The sequence below is a fragment of the Poecilia reticulata genome, chromosome 12, assembly GCF_904066995.2.
Source record: "Poecilia reticulata chromosome 12, P_reticulata-male-v2, whole genome shotgun sequence".
Lineage (NCBI taxonomy): Eukaryota > Metazoa > Chordata > Actinopteri > Cyprinodontiformes > Poeciliidae > Poecilia > Poecilia reticulata.
In genome coordinates, this window is record NC_088841.1 from 30,460,556 (window position 1) to 30,477,219 (window position 16,664).

The window sequence follows — 16,664 nt, forward strand, 5'->3', positions numbered from 1 at the left end:
TTTACCTTTCAGTTATTTTAGTTTTTCTTGTAATTCAGCAGCTTTCAACATCTTTATTTTATTCTTCTAAATAAAAATTTTCACCTTTAATTCAAAACAAATATCATATCCTCTAATTCAAGATTTTCTTTTGAATTTATTGACTATCAATCAAATCTGGATAAAATGTTCTAGACTGAAATCTAGAAAATGTTGCTTTTAATCACAATCATCAGTTTTTAGTAGCCGTTTACAAGGTTGCTTAAAGTCTCAGACTTTCACTTAACCTCGAATTTCAGACAATTTAACAATGTAAGTTTTTCATATTTTAAATTAAATGGTCAATAATTTCATCCGTTACTCAATTTAGCAGAAAAAATTCTCTCTTCTCAAAATAATTTGTAGATTCTTTATAGAATTAACCTCTAAGTTAAATGTTTCAGTTAAATGCAAAGAAATACTCCATAGTATTTCAACACCGCAATATCAATTATTTTCAACACTTAGAGATATTTAATTTAGTTCCAAACTAGTATTTATTTCAGAGAAAATAAAACACTTGCAAATCATTATTAGCTTTAAATCTAATCCTTTTTAGTTGGTGTAATTTAGCCGTATCACACTCAGTTTATTTTTTATTTTTTATTTTTTTTTTCCTTCACAGTTTCCCAATCTACGGCTCATGGGCCCTAAGAAGATCACTGGTCCTTCTGTTAAGGACTGAGTTAACGGGTACAAAATGAACGATTTTATCTAACATTGTACCTGAAAACCTTCAAAATGTTCTTTTCTAAATAGATAATTCCTATATGCAAACAGGATTAGTAAGCACATTCTCTTATCACAGCGGTGTGTGTATAACTTATCTCGCATTTCTCTTTTCTGTCTTGCTTCTCGCTTCCCCCTCCTGCTGCTGGCGTCGCTGCAGCTGGTCCTTCCTCCGCCTCTCCTCCAGCTCCCTGTCAGTCCAACTGGCTCTGGTGTTGGATTATTTATAAGTTGTCCAGACCGTCCCTTTGTCCACCAATGAAACAAGCGGCAAACAGTTCAGTTTGCTTTCTTTTTCCAAACGTCTAGCAGGACTCCATACAGTAGTTTTGCTGCATGGCAGTTCCCAGATGTCAAGGAATTAGGACCAGTAGACACTTTAGTGCCTTCAGTGTCCAGGTGGTAGAAATCGTCCTGTCCTTTTTCGCTTCTTTATCAACTGGCTGGTGATAAAGGAGGGACGTCATCTGATTGGCAGGACAGATCAGAGCTGAGGTCAGAGGTCAGACGCAGCGCAGCGAGGCTCAGACAGAGGAAAAGGAAAGAAGCAAATAAGAGTCAATTAGTGTTTGCTTGCTTTTCTGTGTTTTTTTTTTCTTTATACACAAACATTTTCCATATAACTTTTTTCTTTTCATCGTATAGTTTTAGCCACTTATTATCCAACTTTTTAAGAAGTCATAAACCATTTCCTTATTTAAACACATATAAACATGAAACATGTTAAAAGCTGTAGTCTCTTTCATCATGTTCACCATTAACTTGTAAAATGCAGAATGTAAGTTTATGTTAACTTCATCGGAGACACGTCTCACCAGAGAACAATGGATTTCTCTAAATTTGTTGATCTCAGTGCTGCAGACTGTGAAGTCAGCGGGCAGCCCTCCTCTCAAGGCCTAAGAGAGACATGAGGCTGGATAATGTCCAGGTCGGTACCTTACTCTGACCGCTGACCCCTCCAGCTATACAGCCAAAGGATCATTTCACCAAGTTGGTGTTATAATCTTATTCTGACACAATACATTAAACATTGTTCTCTGAGGAGAATTTTATTATTTAGTTTTTTTTTTCAGCATCTCCTCCTTCAGGAAAGTCATGATTCCACTTTTAGCATACAAAGAAGTTGTTCCCATGTTTTTATTTCAGTGAGACCTCTCTTTACTGTTTTTTCTTTAAGGGTGTAGGAATGCTCAAAAAGAAAAACAAAACAAAACAAACACCAGTATTTCTTAAAACAAATTATTTCTCACTTGTGAGGTTTACCTAATTCTTAGTAGCATTAAAAATTATTTTGCATACACTGATTTATTACAGGAATTCAATTTCTTTTATGGTTTTACTTAACGTGTCCCAAACTGCATGCACATGTCTCTACCATTTCATCAATTTGGTCTGGTGGTTTGTGTTTTTGGGGTGTGGTAGAGTCTGATCATGCTGAGGATTTCTCCTATTTGTGGCCTCCTTGCTCCACCACCCCTCTTGTTGCCCTGTGCAGCATTCTTTGATGGGCAGTTTCTTGCCCAGTGACCAATATTGCCACAAATCCAGCAGCCTTTTGAATGCCGTGGATTTTGTGGGGTGTTATTTTGGGGTCGTCGCCTATTGTGACCTCCTCTGCCTCTGTCTCTTCCGCGGCCTTTTGTCCGGTCGTTGGAAAAGGCAGAGGTATATAAACCTCCAAATTTATCCAGGTGAAAAACATCTGATCCTTTCACAGCTTTCCTGACCTCTTCTAAGGTACAGGGTCTAAAGATATATAAGTTTTGTGTCCCTTCCTCTAGGGAGGGATACAGTCGTGTTGCTGGAACAGCAGCGGCTGATACTGGGGCAGACGGAGCTGCTGCAGCAGCAGGGGGAGGGGTGGCTGCAGGAGCTTGCTCTCCTCTCACCGCTACAGCATTCCGTGTGCTTGGAATTACTTTATTTTCTTCCGTCTCTATAATTAAGTTTTTAGATTCATTTAACCATAATTTAGCACACCTCAGCTCATTCTCCTTTTAGATTTTTTATTCCCATTTTCTTTCTACACTACTCTCCAAAATTCCCACAATTATTTGCCATGGATCAATTTTTAGCTTCCCATCTATTTTATATTTCTTTCTCCATTTTTTATGTGTACAGTGCTACCAGGAAACCTGGAAATCATGTACTTTTCATCCCCATCGGGGCCCTCAGCGAGTGAGGAATTACAAGAATGTTTATTTACCATTATTTCAGTACTGTAATTAGCTTACAATGGCTTGGTATTTTGTTCTTTTTCTTCAAAGAGAGTGCTCTAAGTGAGCGCTTAGTGTCCCCTGAAGAACAGTCTTCTAGGCCAGACTAGTTCTGGTCCGGTTCTTCACCTAGGATTCTAATTCCGAGGACAGAAAGTTTTACTCTCAATGTTGAGCACCATTCACACTTGCACACACACACACACAAAAAAAAGAATATTCCCTGCCTACGCGAGGATCTTCCCTTATGGGGCACCTCATCCAGAGGGGGACTCTAAATTACCCCTCCTTCCTTTTCCCTGCCTACGCGAGGATCCCTTTAAGGGCCACCTCATCCAGAGGGGGACTCTAAATTACCCCTCCTTCCTTTTCCCTGCCTACGCGAGGATCCCTTTAACCCTAGTTTTTTGTACTTCATGAAGATCATCCCAGTTTTAAAAAGATTAGAATTTTCTGACTATTATTTTATAGTCAGGTTTTATAGGGTCAAAGAGATTTCCTCATCCAGAGAGGGGCTCTAAAATACCTCTCTTTCCTTTCCCTGCCTACGCGAGGATCCCTTTAACCCTATATGTTATGTAAAACAAATGACCTGGCAAATTTTATGGGCCAGGCATTATAGGGTCAAAGAGATTTCCTCATCTGGAGAGGGGCTCTAAATATACCTCTCCTTCCTTGGGACTCAAACCCGATTTTGGGACTCAAACCCGAACAGCTATTTTTACTCACGTTTCTGTTGGTTCGTTTTGTCAGTTCGGATCTCGTCAATCCGTCGTTGGCAGACAAAGTTGGACCTAGGACGCTGGCCTGGCGAAGAATTCACTTCCCGGGACTTTGTTTCCAGGTTCTGTTGACTCTGGCCGTGCACGGTTTCAGCGCGTCGTCCTTTGTCTGTCAGCAAACGGGTATGTTGAGATCCGGGGCACGGCACCAACTTGTTAGGTATTTTCTGAAACCTACATGGAAAAAGAGAACCACAGACAACGTATATGAGTTTTTAGCCAAACTTCTGCAGAAGGAGAAAAACTCTATCAACTGCTCCTCCGAGCCGTTCACAGAGCGTTCTGCCAATCTTTGGATACAGCTTGTCTTTTATTATCAAACTTCAAAGAGGGAGGATAGGCAAGATAAGACAGCAGAGGAAACAGCTGAGGTCGTAAAACATTTTACCTAAACACAGCAAAGGTCGTAAAACAATTTAACATCTGACCCATTATCTGAGCCCAGTTCAAATCTCGGTCAAACTGTTTCACATGAAGATAACAGGCAGCTGTGACTTCCAGGTCAGTTCCCACATACAGTTTAAAGAAGAGAACACTTTAAACTGACTAACAGACTGAATATGAACTAAAGTAACAACAAGATGATAATACCAAAAATCCCTATCAAAAGCAGTTTGTTATTGTTAGGAAGTTATTTAATTATTTAAAAACAGCTTTTTCAATAATTTTGCTCATGAATGAGAGGTTGGAGATCGGCCTGTAATTCTGCAGTAGTGATTTGTCTAGATTGTTCTTTTTTATCAGTGGTTTGATAACTGCTGTTTTCAAAGCCTGGGGGAAAACACCTGAAGAGAGAGATGAGTTTACTATGTGGATCAGATCAGTAGTACAACAGGCAGGACTTTCTTAAAGAAATGTGTGGGTAGGACATCCAGACAGCAGGAACTGGAGCTGAATTGACTTATAATTTCTTCTAGGGTTTTATAATTGAGTAATTGAAAATGGGTCCTTTTTCCTGCATTTGTTTTGTTTGGGTACAGCATTGATACTGGTTTTGGAGTGGATGTGCAGATTAATCCTGATTTTTAATTTTTATTTTTTTCTCTGAAAAGAAACTTGAAAACTTGTTGCAGGCGGCATTAGATTGAAGTTCAGGTGGTAACGTCATAGGAGGGTTTGTGAGCCTGTCAACAGTAGCAAATAAAGCTCGAGCATTGTTAATGTTTTTGTTTATGACATCTGCAAAGAAAGCCTCTCTTGAATATTTTAGTGTTGTGTGATAGTTACGTAGTCTTTCTTTGTAGATGTCATAGTAAACGTGCAGTTGACCTTTACACCATCTCCGTTCGGCCCTGCGGCAGAGTTGTCTTGCAGATTGAACAGTTTGTGCATTTCTCCATGAAAATTTCTTCCTACCAGTCACAACCTTCACTTTAATGGGGGCAATGTAATCAATGATATCTGAAAGTTTGCACTGAAAATCATCTACCAACTTATCTACGTCACTATAACTTAAGAGTGAGGAAGAAGAGTAGATTTGATTAAATGTTTCTGCTGTGTTTTCTGTGAAAGTACGTTTTGTGATAGTAGCTGTTTGTCCACGTGGGGTAACGGATAAAGAACTGTCAAAGAAAACAGCAAAGTGATCCGACAGGCGACATCAGTTACAGAGACATTGGAAATATTCACACCCTTACTGATAACCAGGTCCAGTGTGTGTCCATGAGTGTGTGTTGCTTGTTTGACATGTTGTGTTAAACCAAAACTCTCTAATATATTACAGAGCTTTTTAGCCCCTCGGTCTTGGGGGTTGTCAACATGAATGTTGAAATCACCGACAATTATCAAACAATCATATTAGACATTTATATAGTCTAAAAATAAAAATGAGCATTTTTATTAGACTATATAATCATACAAATATAAAAAATCAAACTAAATTTATTTAGATTGCTCAGATTGGAATCAACTATAGAAAGACGTGAAGGAAATTCTTAATTAATATCAAGTTGTAGTTTAGTCCTATTTCTACATTTGTGGTTTCTTACTTTATTTTACATATTTGATATTAATAGTATTTTGATATCTGTAGTTTTGATTTGTGTTTATTGCTGCCAGTCTCGGTCAGGTCTCTTCAAAGGTTGATTTTTCATCTCACTGAGACACAGTTGGTTAAATTAAAGTTGCATAAATAAATATGCAGTAAATGTCATATAAAAACAGCTGCTTGGTTTTATATCTTTAAATTAGATTTTAAACTCTTTTCTCTACTTGTGAAATTGACACAAATCCTTCTTTAAAAATGTCTGCCTGCTGATTGTGGTAAACAGAGAAGACATGGCGTCTCATTAACAGTCATCAGATATTTGCCTCTAATTTTCCAGCACAACACAGAAACTCAATGATATTAAATGTTGTAATAGTTTCATGTCAGTTTCCTCCCCACTGGTTACGTTTGATGTTTCCTCAGATGATCAGGAGGAGGTGGCGATGAATGAAGGAGCAGAGTCTGTTATCCTGCCCTGCAGAACGTCTGCTGACCTTCCTGAGGACACTTCAGTGGACTGGACCCGTCCAGAACCAGAATTCATGATGGTTCATGTGTTTTCAAACACAAGCAGGTCTGACAATAAGCAGGACAGCCTTTATCGCGGCCGCACATACATGAATAAAGAGCTGCTGAGGACCGGAGACGCCAGTCTGACCCTGAGGGATCCCACTGACAGAGACAGTGGAAGCTACATCTGCACCATCTACAGGGGCCAGGACATCCTGAGACACACAGTGGTTCTGACACAGGTCAAAGGTCAGAGACACAGTTGTAATTGAAACAATCAGTTACCAATTCAATGACTTTGTCATGTTTTGCTGATTCTATGTTGCATGACTTTGTATTTAATGATGTAAAGCTCTTTGAAATATCTTGCTGCTGAAATGACAAATAACATTTGATTGATTTGATTTGATCTACTGATGAAGGTCAAAGGTCAGAGGAAGGTCAAACCTTATTTGATTTCCACAGGAAGCTTTCCATCCTGGGCCACAGCTCTCCTGGTTCTGCTGGTTCTGGTTCTGATCGTCTCTGCAGGCCTTTTATTTTATTTTCGACATTATTTCATGTCAGGTGAGTCTCTAAACTTTTATGCCTCTAAATGCAGATGGATAAAATGTGTCCTGTTATCAGAGGGTGGCAACTTTTCATACTGTCAGATTAAGTCTGGTGTCAATGTAAAAATGTATGTTTATGACTCTACATTCAAAATAACATGTTTGTATTTTGTTGAAAAGCAAAGATCTGCATATTTTTCTACTGGCATGGATTCACAATCTCAGACTCCTTCTGCAGGTCGTTTGATTCACCAGCCAAACATCAGAAACTCACCAAAAAATAAACATCTCACATTTCTAGTCATCAGGAAAATTGTCACATCTTCAGAAAAGCTGAAAAACTAAACTCAAAACTTTACCTGAAAGCAATTCCTCATTAGATATAAAGAAGATCTGAGTTTTTGATGGAGATTCACTTCAATATGATTCTAATATTAAATCGTTTGAAAACAGCATTAAAAGCAGAAACAAAAACCCAGGAGATGCTCTGGATTGTATTGCAAGATATTCCACCAAAGTCTTGATAAAAATCCCAAGTCAGCATTAAAATCCTGAGTCTAGTTGTGTAGAAGTCATAAAATTTAACATTTTAGTTTTAATCAAGTCATTTGGTCAAATACGCAGATTATTAAAAGTAAGACATTGTTTAGATTAAAAGTATATTTCAGAAGCAAATATCCAAACCCCTCTAACCTCCTGTGGCCTGGAGGGGGCGCACTGACCCTTTGTGGCTTTTACAAGGTTTTTATATGTGTGGTTCTGGGATCTGATGGTCTGGCAGGACAAATCCCTGTTTCTCCATGTAACGATCCTCCTTAGCGTTATGCTAAGACCACAGGAGGGCTAACAGGGAGAAACCTCCAGTAGAAGCAGAAAATGAACCAGAAAAAGTTCCAGTGTGAGCTAAACTGTCAACGGTTCTTGAGAAAGTAAATTTGCTAGAAACTTGTGAGGCCTGAGCAGATGAAAAACATCTGTGCCAGATTGCAGGGTGAGCCTCCACATCCATGGATAACATCTACCGTATTTAGGAAGATCTGCCAGCCTAGTTTTGGAATAATGACGTCTGAATAGCACTTTAAACTGAACCAAGCTCAGGCGGCACATGGAGAAGTTTGAATGGCTGTAAGGGCTGATTCCCACCAACGTTCATCAAAAACCAGCCCCAGTTCAGGCTCCCAGGCTCTCCTGGTGTTTGAAGCTAAAAAGACATCACATGATTGGACTGAGTTATAAATCCTTGAAATTAGAGCCATTTAGTGGCAGCGGGGGGTTGAGCTGTATAAGTTCAGCCCATAACTGCTCAGGTGGCAGGTGAGGGAAATCGGAAAATTAGGATTTTTCACATGCATTTTATTCTACAACAGTAACATTTAAAGTTTAAATACTATTTTCTGCTTGTTGTTTCCTCAGAGTATCAGGTTTGGCTGGAATATGGAGTAAAGTCGGTCCTGCTGCCCTGCAGAACCACAACCCGACTGCCTCACGATGCTAAGGTGGAGTGGACAGATGGAGACAACAGGAAGGTCCATGTGTATCAGAACAGTTGTGACCAACTTGAAGAACAGGACCGACTCTACAGAAACAGAACTAAGATGGAGGGAAAGTTTCAACATGGAGACCTCAGTCTGACCCTGAAGCACCCCACACCTGAAGATGTAAAGATTTACACCTGCAGCATCTACAGCAAAGAGAAAACCATCCTGATGAAGAAACAGGTTCATCTAAAGATAAAAGGTCAGTGGTTGGACTCTGCTGCAGGGTTCTGGTTCTGTCCCAGTTTGATAAAACACTTTGGAGGAAGAGTTGATCTAGAACCTGTGAGTCTGGAACAGGTTTAGTTCTCCCTGCTCCTGCCGGGTCAGTTGGACCCAGTGTTTCATTGATCTGTGAAGAACTGACCCTGATCTGGGTTCTGGTGGTACTGAAGGAGTCCTGGTGACCCTCGCCTCCCTGTCTCTGTCTTCTCTTCTTTCTGCAGTGAAGGAGAACGGAGTCCTCTGACCTCAGACCTTCTGGACCAGAAGGTAATTTTGAGTTTAGCTTTACTCTAAATTAGCTTTAGATACAGCTAACGGTACAGCTAATTTACCGTCAGAGAAGGTAAAGCTAATTTCATTTATGTAGCACACTTAAACAGTATTTAAGTGTTAGCCGTTATCAGTCATTGTCAATTTACCATTCTCCAACTGTATTTAAAGGACCCAGCCTCCGATCGGAGAGTAAACCAGCTAGCAGCAGCTTTAGCCACAGTTGGGAACATATAAACACCGCTGCCTGTCAGTGCTGTATTAAGTTTCACTAAAATCACTGACATCTTCCAACACAGTTGTTTAGAAAAGCATTTTAAATATTCACTTACTGGGAATTACTTGGCAATAGTAATTTGTAGGCTAGCTAACATTACGTAGCCTTTCTGTTTTGGAAATAGAACGTATTTAGGCTCTAATCTTAATCAGATTTTTATAGTACAGACTGGGGTTTCCACCCGTCATGTAAAATACATGATCGTATTAAAGCCTCCTCACGTCATACGCTAGTTTCACCACCCGCTCAGTAGCGACATGACCTGTAGTCTCAAGTCCAAAACTTGACAGTTATGCCAAACACCTGCTACTCCATCACATCCCGAGAAGTCAAACTCTTGCTATGATAGACATGAGTAGGAAGACGCTGTCTTATAGATGGATATTAAAGTTTCATTGGAGAAATGTGATGAGCTCTATATACATATATGTTGGAGCCTATTAAGAATTAGATTATTTTATTTTTTGCTAAATCATTAATTTTCGCAGATCTAAGGTTATGAGAATGGTAGATCTATTGTATATTTATGTATTTATTTGTTTTGCTTAGACCCTCCTGGTCAGTCGGCCTCCTGCTGTGATTAACAGGCAGAAGCAGCTGCTCAGGCTGATCTGATTGTTTGGTGAAGGAGTGAAAAGGTTTTTGTACCACAAATGAACGTTTATATTTTAAGTCAACTCGGACATTACTTGTTGTTATTTTTATAAGTTGAAAAAGGAGAAGTCTCTGCGAGTGCTTTTTATTTTTTCTTTGAGTCGAAAACCTCCTCCTAAAACACTACTATTGCATTTTTGTTTTTTGGACTTTATTATGATGCAAGAGTGGCCATAATAATAATATATTAGCTCATTAACTTCACATTTCTCCAATGAATATTTATCAGATGTTATGATTAGAAGGTTAAGTTTCTTATACTTTGTCCTCCTGCGGTTGTAGACTTGGCAGTAGAAAATTAATAACATAGGAATAATAACTTTATATCCCTTTTAACAGGTTACACTTGATTCTGCTGTGGTGCCTGTGGAAACAAAGTGCATGAAGTTTGTGCTCAGCTGGGAAAATCCTGTGGATCACATGGTGGGACTTCTTCAAACTGCTCACTACAGTATAGCATCGTCTCTGTCATTCACCAGTTCACTGCACACTGGCACCAGTTCACGGCAGACTGGCACCAGTTCACTGCAGACTGGCACCAGTTCACTGCAGACTGGCACCAGTTCACGGCAGACTGGCCCCAGTTTACTGCAGACTGGCAGTGGCGGAACCAGAGGTGGAGCCAGGGGGGCCAGTGCCCCCCCTGTCATCTGATTGGCCCCCCAGATGATTGACGTAACAACACCAAGTTATTCCTGCACATTATTTGGAATCATAGTCAACCTAATATCTAAAGAAGAAAAACAATAATAAATATATGAAAAGAAAATGTATAAAACTTTATATAAGTCCATGTGACATAAATAAATAGATTTAGATCAGGCACGATACCAGCCTCCTTTCTCATAAAAACAAGCTGATAATCTTCTCCTGGGTGTTTCAGTTTTGCTGTGCTGTGGTGCAACTCAAATGCTAAAGTACTTCATACCTGGTGGTGATGGTAAAACACCAATAAGTTATTTACTGATCCTCCGCAAAAAAGAGAAAAAACCGAAGAGGGCCGACAATGTTCTAGTTTGGAGCAGAAGTTGGGTTGGAGTTTTTTTGTTGTCCGTCAATGAAAAAAATCATTTTATTTCCAATTTGCAGTCATCCAATGAAACATTGATTATTTCTCTGGTAGAACGTTTTTGAAATCAGGTAACATTTCACGAAATGACGTGATTAGAAGACGGCAGAACTCTGATTGTTTCCTGATCCCGCATCACTTCCCTCAGTGGGAGAAAAACCAGCAGAAGCAGATCAGCTGCGCTAGGAGCTCCAAAGTCTCTGGTCCGTTAAAGCGTCCAGATCAGAGATGATCCTCTGACTGATATTGTTCTTAGTCTGATTAATAATGAGCTCCATGATGTTCTCTGTGCGTAAAGTTAAACTGTCTGAGCACCAAGTGGTCAGCTGATCACAGTCTGGACAGAGACCAGCGAACTGCTCTCTGTTCTTATCAAGATGAGGCTGAGGAGGGAATCTCACATATTAACTAGGTTTAAGTTTTTACTGGTTTTGTTTTTAAAACACCATTAACGTAAGCAGTGTAACTATATATTGTATATTTGGCGTTTGTCATCTCATGTGTGATTAATTGGAGCATTTATTGTCCAGCGCTCTGCGCTTGTTTCTGCCTAACGGATCTGCACTTTAATTTCTTTCCTCTCTCAACAGTCAGCTGTTATTCCTCTACTTAAACTACAATAAGTAGATCATAACGTTCTCTTTAGGTTTTCTCTGTGTGCTGCAAACTCATTAAATGTAAACTCATTAGAAGCCGAACCTCCATCAGGCAAATAATTCTGGTCCGACCCGGACTATTTTTAGCTGTCAAATTACCTGTCCAAACAAAGCTTCCTAACCAAGGTGTCCATAACTCTTCAACACGCTGCCAGCTCCCGGTCAGAAAGACACATTTAGTTCAGTGTCCATGAGATGATATTCAGAAAGGATCTTTTATTTGATTGATTTTAGTTTCCTCTGCGATGAACTCTGCGTAAAGTCTATCATGTCTCCATGTGCGCCAGTCAAAGGTGTTAATTATAACATGTCAAATGACAGAGGGGCTTAAAAAATAACCAAATATTCAGTTTGGTTATTTTTTTAAATAACCAAACTGAATATTTGGTTCAGTTTGGTTAGTTTATATATATATATATATATATATATATATATATATATTGTAACAAAGAGATGGAAAATGGAAATTGTAACAAAGAGATGGAAAATGGATGTGGGGAAAATCATGTGACCCGAGAACTTGGCAGGACATTAAAAGTTTAAAACTCCACTGTTCAGAGTAGTTTGCTAAAGTTGTTTTTTTCATAACTAAGCATTCTCTTGTTTGGTAAGAAAAGCGTGTTACGATTATAACAGCTTCTAATAGATTCTGTCAATTTAAACACAAATATGACACAGGCACTCATTTAACAATCGTGTTCACAGAAACTCTAGATTTAAAATGTTCTTAAATATACAATGCAAATTCAAAAGTGTTACATGTTTTGGTGTTAGTAGACTGTGCAAAAGCCGAGTTAATTTTACTCTAATAGAGTCACATTCTGTTTATGTAACTCTAGGGTGTATATTACTGGTTAAAATCCAGTGTTAAAGTGTTTTCGTATCAAATCTAGAGGTGTTAAAATAGAATCAATAACTCTTTACTTCTGAACTCTGAACTCCACCAGCGGCTCTAACACTGAAGGAGTTAATTCACTGACTCCGCCCCAGAATCACAGATTCCCACCGAAGTGAAGCGACAGAAGCCAAGTCATTTCAGGACTATTTACTTTCCACCTGTCTGAGGTGTTTACCATGCTTGATAAGTAATTTTTTTCTGGGATGGTTTATAACTATTATTTTGAGTTGAGCTCAACCTGTAGGATAGATGTCACGTTTGCCACATGGCTCAGTGTAGTATATTTAGCTTAGCATGCCGAATGTTAGTGGAGTACAAGCATTGGAAAAAATCAAGCCGGTGAACATTCAATCAAATTATTGGCTAACTTGAACAGATCCATAAAAATCTGGAGTATGTTTTTTCATGATGTTGAATGTTTACATGCGTATTGGTCAGATTTATCAACCTTTCTGATTGATTTTTTTCCTTTAAAAATATGTAAAAGCCTTTTTCACGTTGAGAGCATTATTGCCGCTGTTGTGTCTTATATACGTTTTGCAGCATGATTTATTCATTTTATTGCCTTTATATATATATATTAGAACCAGTCTGGTTGAGGATGAATCGCCAGTCGTCAGCCTAACCTCCACCTCCCGATCCTTCCATGGATTCTTTGAAGATTCAAGCTCCAAAAATGATTATGTAAGTGTATTATCTCTGAAACTACATTTATGCAATGGGTGCTTGTTGTTAGAGTTATAGTAAAACTGTATTCCTTCGTTCCATTCCTCATTGTTATGTTTTTTGTTTGTTATGAGAGACCGACACTGGCTACCCTATTCAGAGACTGAAGACTGTCTAATGCATTAGAGGAGCATGTTGGTGTCTCCGGCCAAACGTCACGAACAGCCTAACAACCTGAAGACAATCTGTGAGTGGACATCTCTTTGGTGGAATGCAGAGAGGAACTCTCTTATCAACATTAACATAAACTGGATAAGAAATCATGGATCTGATTATCAGGTTGGTCTGTTATGTAATGTACATATCTAGCAATCTACCTGTTAAAAAGATGTACTCTATCATATTACATGAACTGCTTGCTTCACTTTCTGCTCATTGTACTTTGAACAATTTCATGCATATTGTATTGAAGAAAAATGTATTAAGCATATTGCATTTTGTATTGCACAGCTGATATGTTAGACATTTTAATAAACATTATGTGAATGAAAGCAATATGTGAAATATGCACATTAGTCCACATTGTAATATGTTTTGTAATTATGGTGCATGTTTTGAAATAAATGCATTTGAGAAAATCATTGCCTCTTTATTAAATACTTATTTTCCAAAGAATTTTTAAAAGTTCAAAACAATAAAGTACCTATTTAATATTAATTGCACATAACTCTTAAGAAGTTAAAGAAGTATTCTGTAAGAGTTAATATTAAGATCTAACACTGAATTAGTGTTAGTAAATGTTAAATTATTAACTCCAACAGATTTGATATCTGACACTTAATAAGAGTTAAGGTACTAACTCTCTAAAATGAGTTAAATTAACATTTTCTGGTGTGGACCCATATAGACACTTTAAAAGTGTTGAAATCAAATCTGACAGTGTTAATCTGGGCTTCTTGGATTTGCTGGGTATCAGCTAATGGAGGCTTTGTCAGAGAAACGAAAGGAGTGTAACATACCTGAATGAAAGCTGCTGCTTTCTGACTGAAGTTTACTGAAAACCAGCTTTTGAGTCTCCTCTGTCGTTGGCTCCGGCAAACTCTTCTCCACTTGTGGGAATACAAATTGAGGGCCAATTGCAAGTTAAGACACACTTATAAACCAGTGAAGGCAGAGATCTCCTGCAAACAGAGTCATTATTAACTTTGATGGCTCTAATGTCACCATCTGGTTTGACCTTCACATTTACACATAATCTCTTCCAGTGGCGCAAAAAGTGAGTATGCAGCGCATGCGACGTATAGGTGCGCTGCACCAGAGGGGCGCCAAAACCCCGTTTGGAGGGGGTGGCGCCCCGATGATGTCTTCGCATACACTTCACCGCGCCCTTACGCTCCTTCACCTCACACACATGACAGGGTAAATGTAGTGAGTTTTACCTTCATCTCTGGGGGGGTTGAGCGAGTGTTTGTTTTCTACGCTCCTTCACTCTGACATACCTTCCTTTGGGCAAGGGGCCGGGGAGTGGCTATGTTTTCGCATCCACCTGAATAATATGTAGTTGCGACCCTGATCTTTCCTATCTTTTTCAGTTGTCTCAAACTCTACTGCAGCTTCAGAAATAAAACATGACTTTCACACGAGCGGAACTCTGACACTGAAAGAGACTTTTGAATTTTTCCAACAATTCAAAACACTTTAATGAACGGAATTATTATTTCCGTGTTCTTTTAACCTCAAGATGACATTTGCTGATCTTCTGTGTATGGAAACCCAACAGTGCAAATACTGAGCATTGCCCTTTGATATTTTTCTCTCATTTTGTCATATTGCAACATCAACTTGTATTTAATGAAACTTTATGGTTAAAAAGTAGAAAATAAAGGATGGATGCATTATTTTTTTAAATTATTCATTACAAAAATAATCCAGGAAGTGTCACTTTGGACAGAGCTTCCTGGGATTGTCACCCATGGCAACAGGTTTTGGATGACGTTTGTAAGGAATGTTTTGCTTTTTACTAAAACTCAAAGCCCAATTTTCATTTTACAGACTGTGGCCGTCTTTAGGTTTTCAGAGAAAGTTAAGCTTTAATTTTTTCTTTTTCATCATCAATGATCTGCAACAACATTCATTTCCCTGAAAGTTTTATTTCAAGCCTTTAGAGTGTAAATGTCTGTGCAATACACAAAAAACAATTAAAAACAATACAAGTTGAATAAAAGTATTCAACAGTGAATGAAAACAAGCTGACTCTAATGCAAACAAGTTACAGAAGATTTCAGAAAGGAAAGAGGCAAAAATGAATCTAAAAAACAAGTCAGCTGCATCTACAAAAATAAACTGATAGTAATATATGCTATATTTATGCTACTAATAATGCTAGAACCTTGCAACATTCTTCTTAAAATTAATAGTGCAAACATGCCACTACAGAGATACTCTTACAAGTTGAAGGTTTTAAAGATATAACATTAACAGGACTTATTTACAGTGATGACATTAGAGAAACATATGAACAGTGATGTTTTTCTTTAGGTGGTTTCAGGAGATAATTCTTAAATAATATTGATCAGAAAAAATGTGTACAAAATTCTTAGCAATTCTAAACTGTTAAGTTGGATAAAAGAGCTAAATTTGCTAAAACCGCTTCAAAAAAAGAGGAACATGCAAAAAAATAAAAAAACCAACAGAATCTCATAACCATTCACTTTGATCAGATAGAGTACATTTACAAGATTAGAAATTAAATTACAACTGATGTTTCATGTGACCATAAACTCAGAGATCACAAAGTTCACTGTTTGACAAAATGTCATATTTAAAGTACTAGACAGGATTATGCTCATTCCAGCTCACATTATTATAAGGTTATTGAAACATTCATTAAGGAAATTCATTATTTTTGGGTGAGAACATCAGAATGCTCTCCTAAAATTTTTTTCATCATGTTACAATGTTATTTCATCATGAAAAACATAGCTGGAGTGTTGCCTTGATTCTCTCATGTGCATTTGAGAAATCCTTTAAGCTCCATGGCAACCATTCAGCTATGAAAAACCGCCTGGGTGGACCAAGCCCTGCCTTCGAGGATGAAGCTCCTCCTCTGTGCTGCAGTTTTCAATCTTCTAAATTTCCTCCTCACAGAGCAGCCTCTTCCTCTCCCCCCACTCAGCTCCTTCAGGCTAGCCAGCAGCAATTAGCAAACACCTGAGCAAACATCGAGCTTGTTGTAGGAGCTACTTCTCAGTTTAAAGTTGGTAAAAACATTCCTAGAGGGTTACTAGAGGAGCCATGTCGTGATGACTTCTTCTGGAGTTTCAGAAAGAGCCAGTTTTTAAAGAGACAGAGACCCAGTTTAAAGCCTTTATATATCAAATTAAAAAAAAAAGTCATAAATGTCATATACAGCATTTTTACATGAACTGAAGGTAACGTAGTTACTTGATTGTGCTATAAAATGATTTGTGGTTAAAAATACATAATACTGCACCTTTAATTTCCTGAATATTCGAGTCACACAGAGAAACAATATTAAAATGTGATTAATTAATGCAAAAATGGTTGTTTCATGTAATATGAAGAAATAGCTTCTCTTTGTGTTAAAGGCAACAAAGACGA

At 38.3% G+C, this 16,664-nt stretch overlaps 1 protein-coding gene across 1 annotated transcript; it reads left to right on the forward strand.

The window, feature by feature from the left end:
* Nucleotides 1–5,122: 5,122 nt before the first annotated feature.
* LOC103461047 (uncharacterized) lies at nt 5,123–10,349 on the forward strand. Its single transcript, XM_081613439.1, has 5 exons — nt 5,123–6,491; nt 6,708–6,809; nt 8,207–8,530; nt 8,775–8,820; nt 10,094–10,349. The coding sequence occupies exons 1-4, from the start codon at nt 6,113–6,115 to the stop codon at nt 8,795–8,797; spliced, it is 828 nt and encodes a 275-aa protein (XP_081469565.1). The 5' UTR covers nt 5,123–6,112; the 3' UTR covers nt 8,798–8,820; nt 10,094–10,349.
* Nucleotides 10,350–16,664: the final 6,315 nt, after the last annotated feature.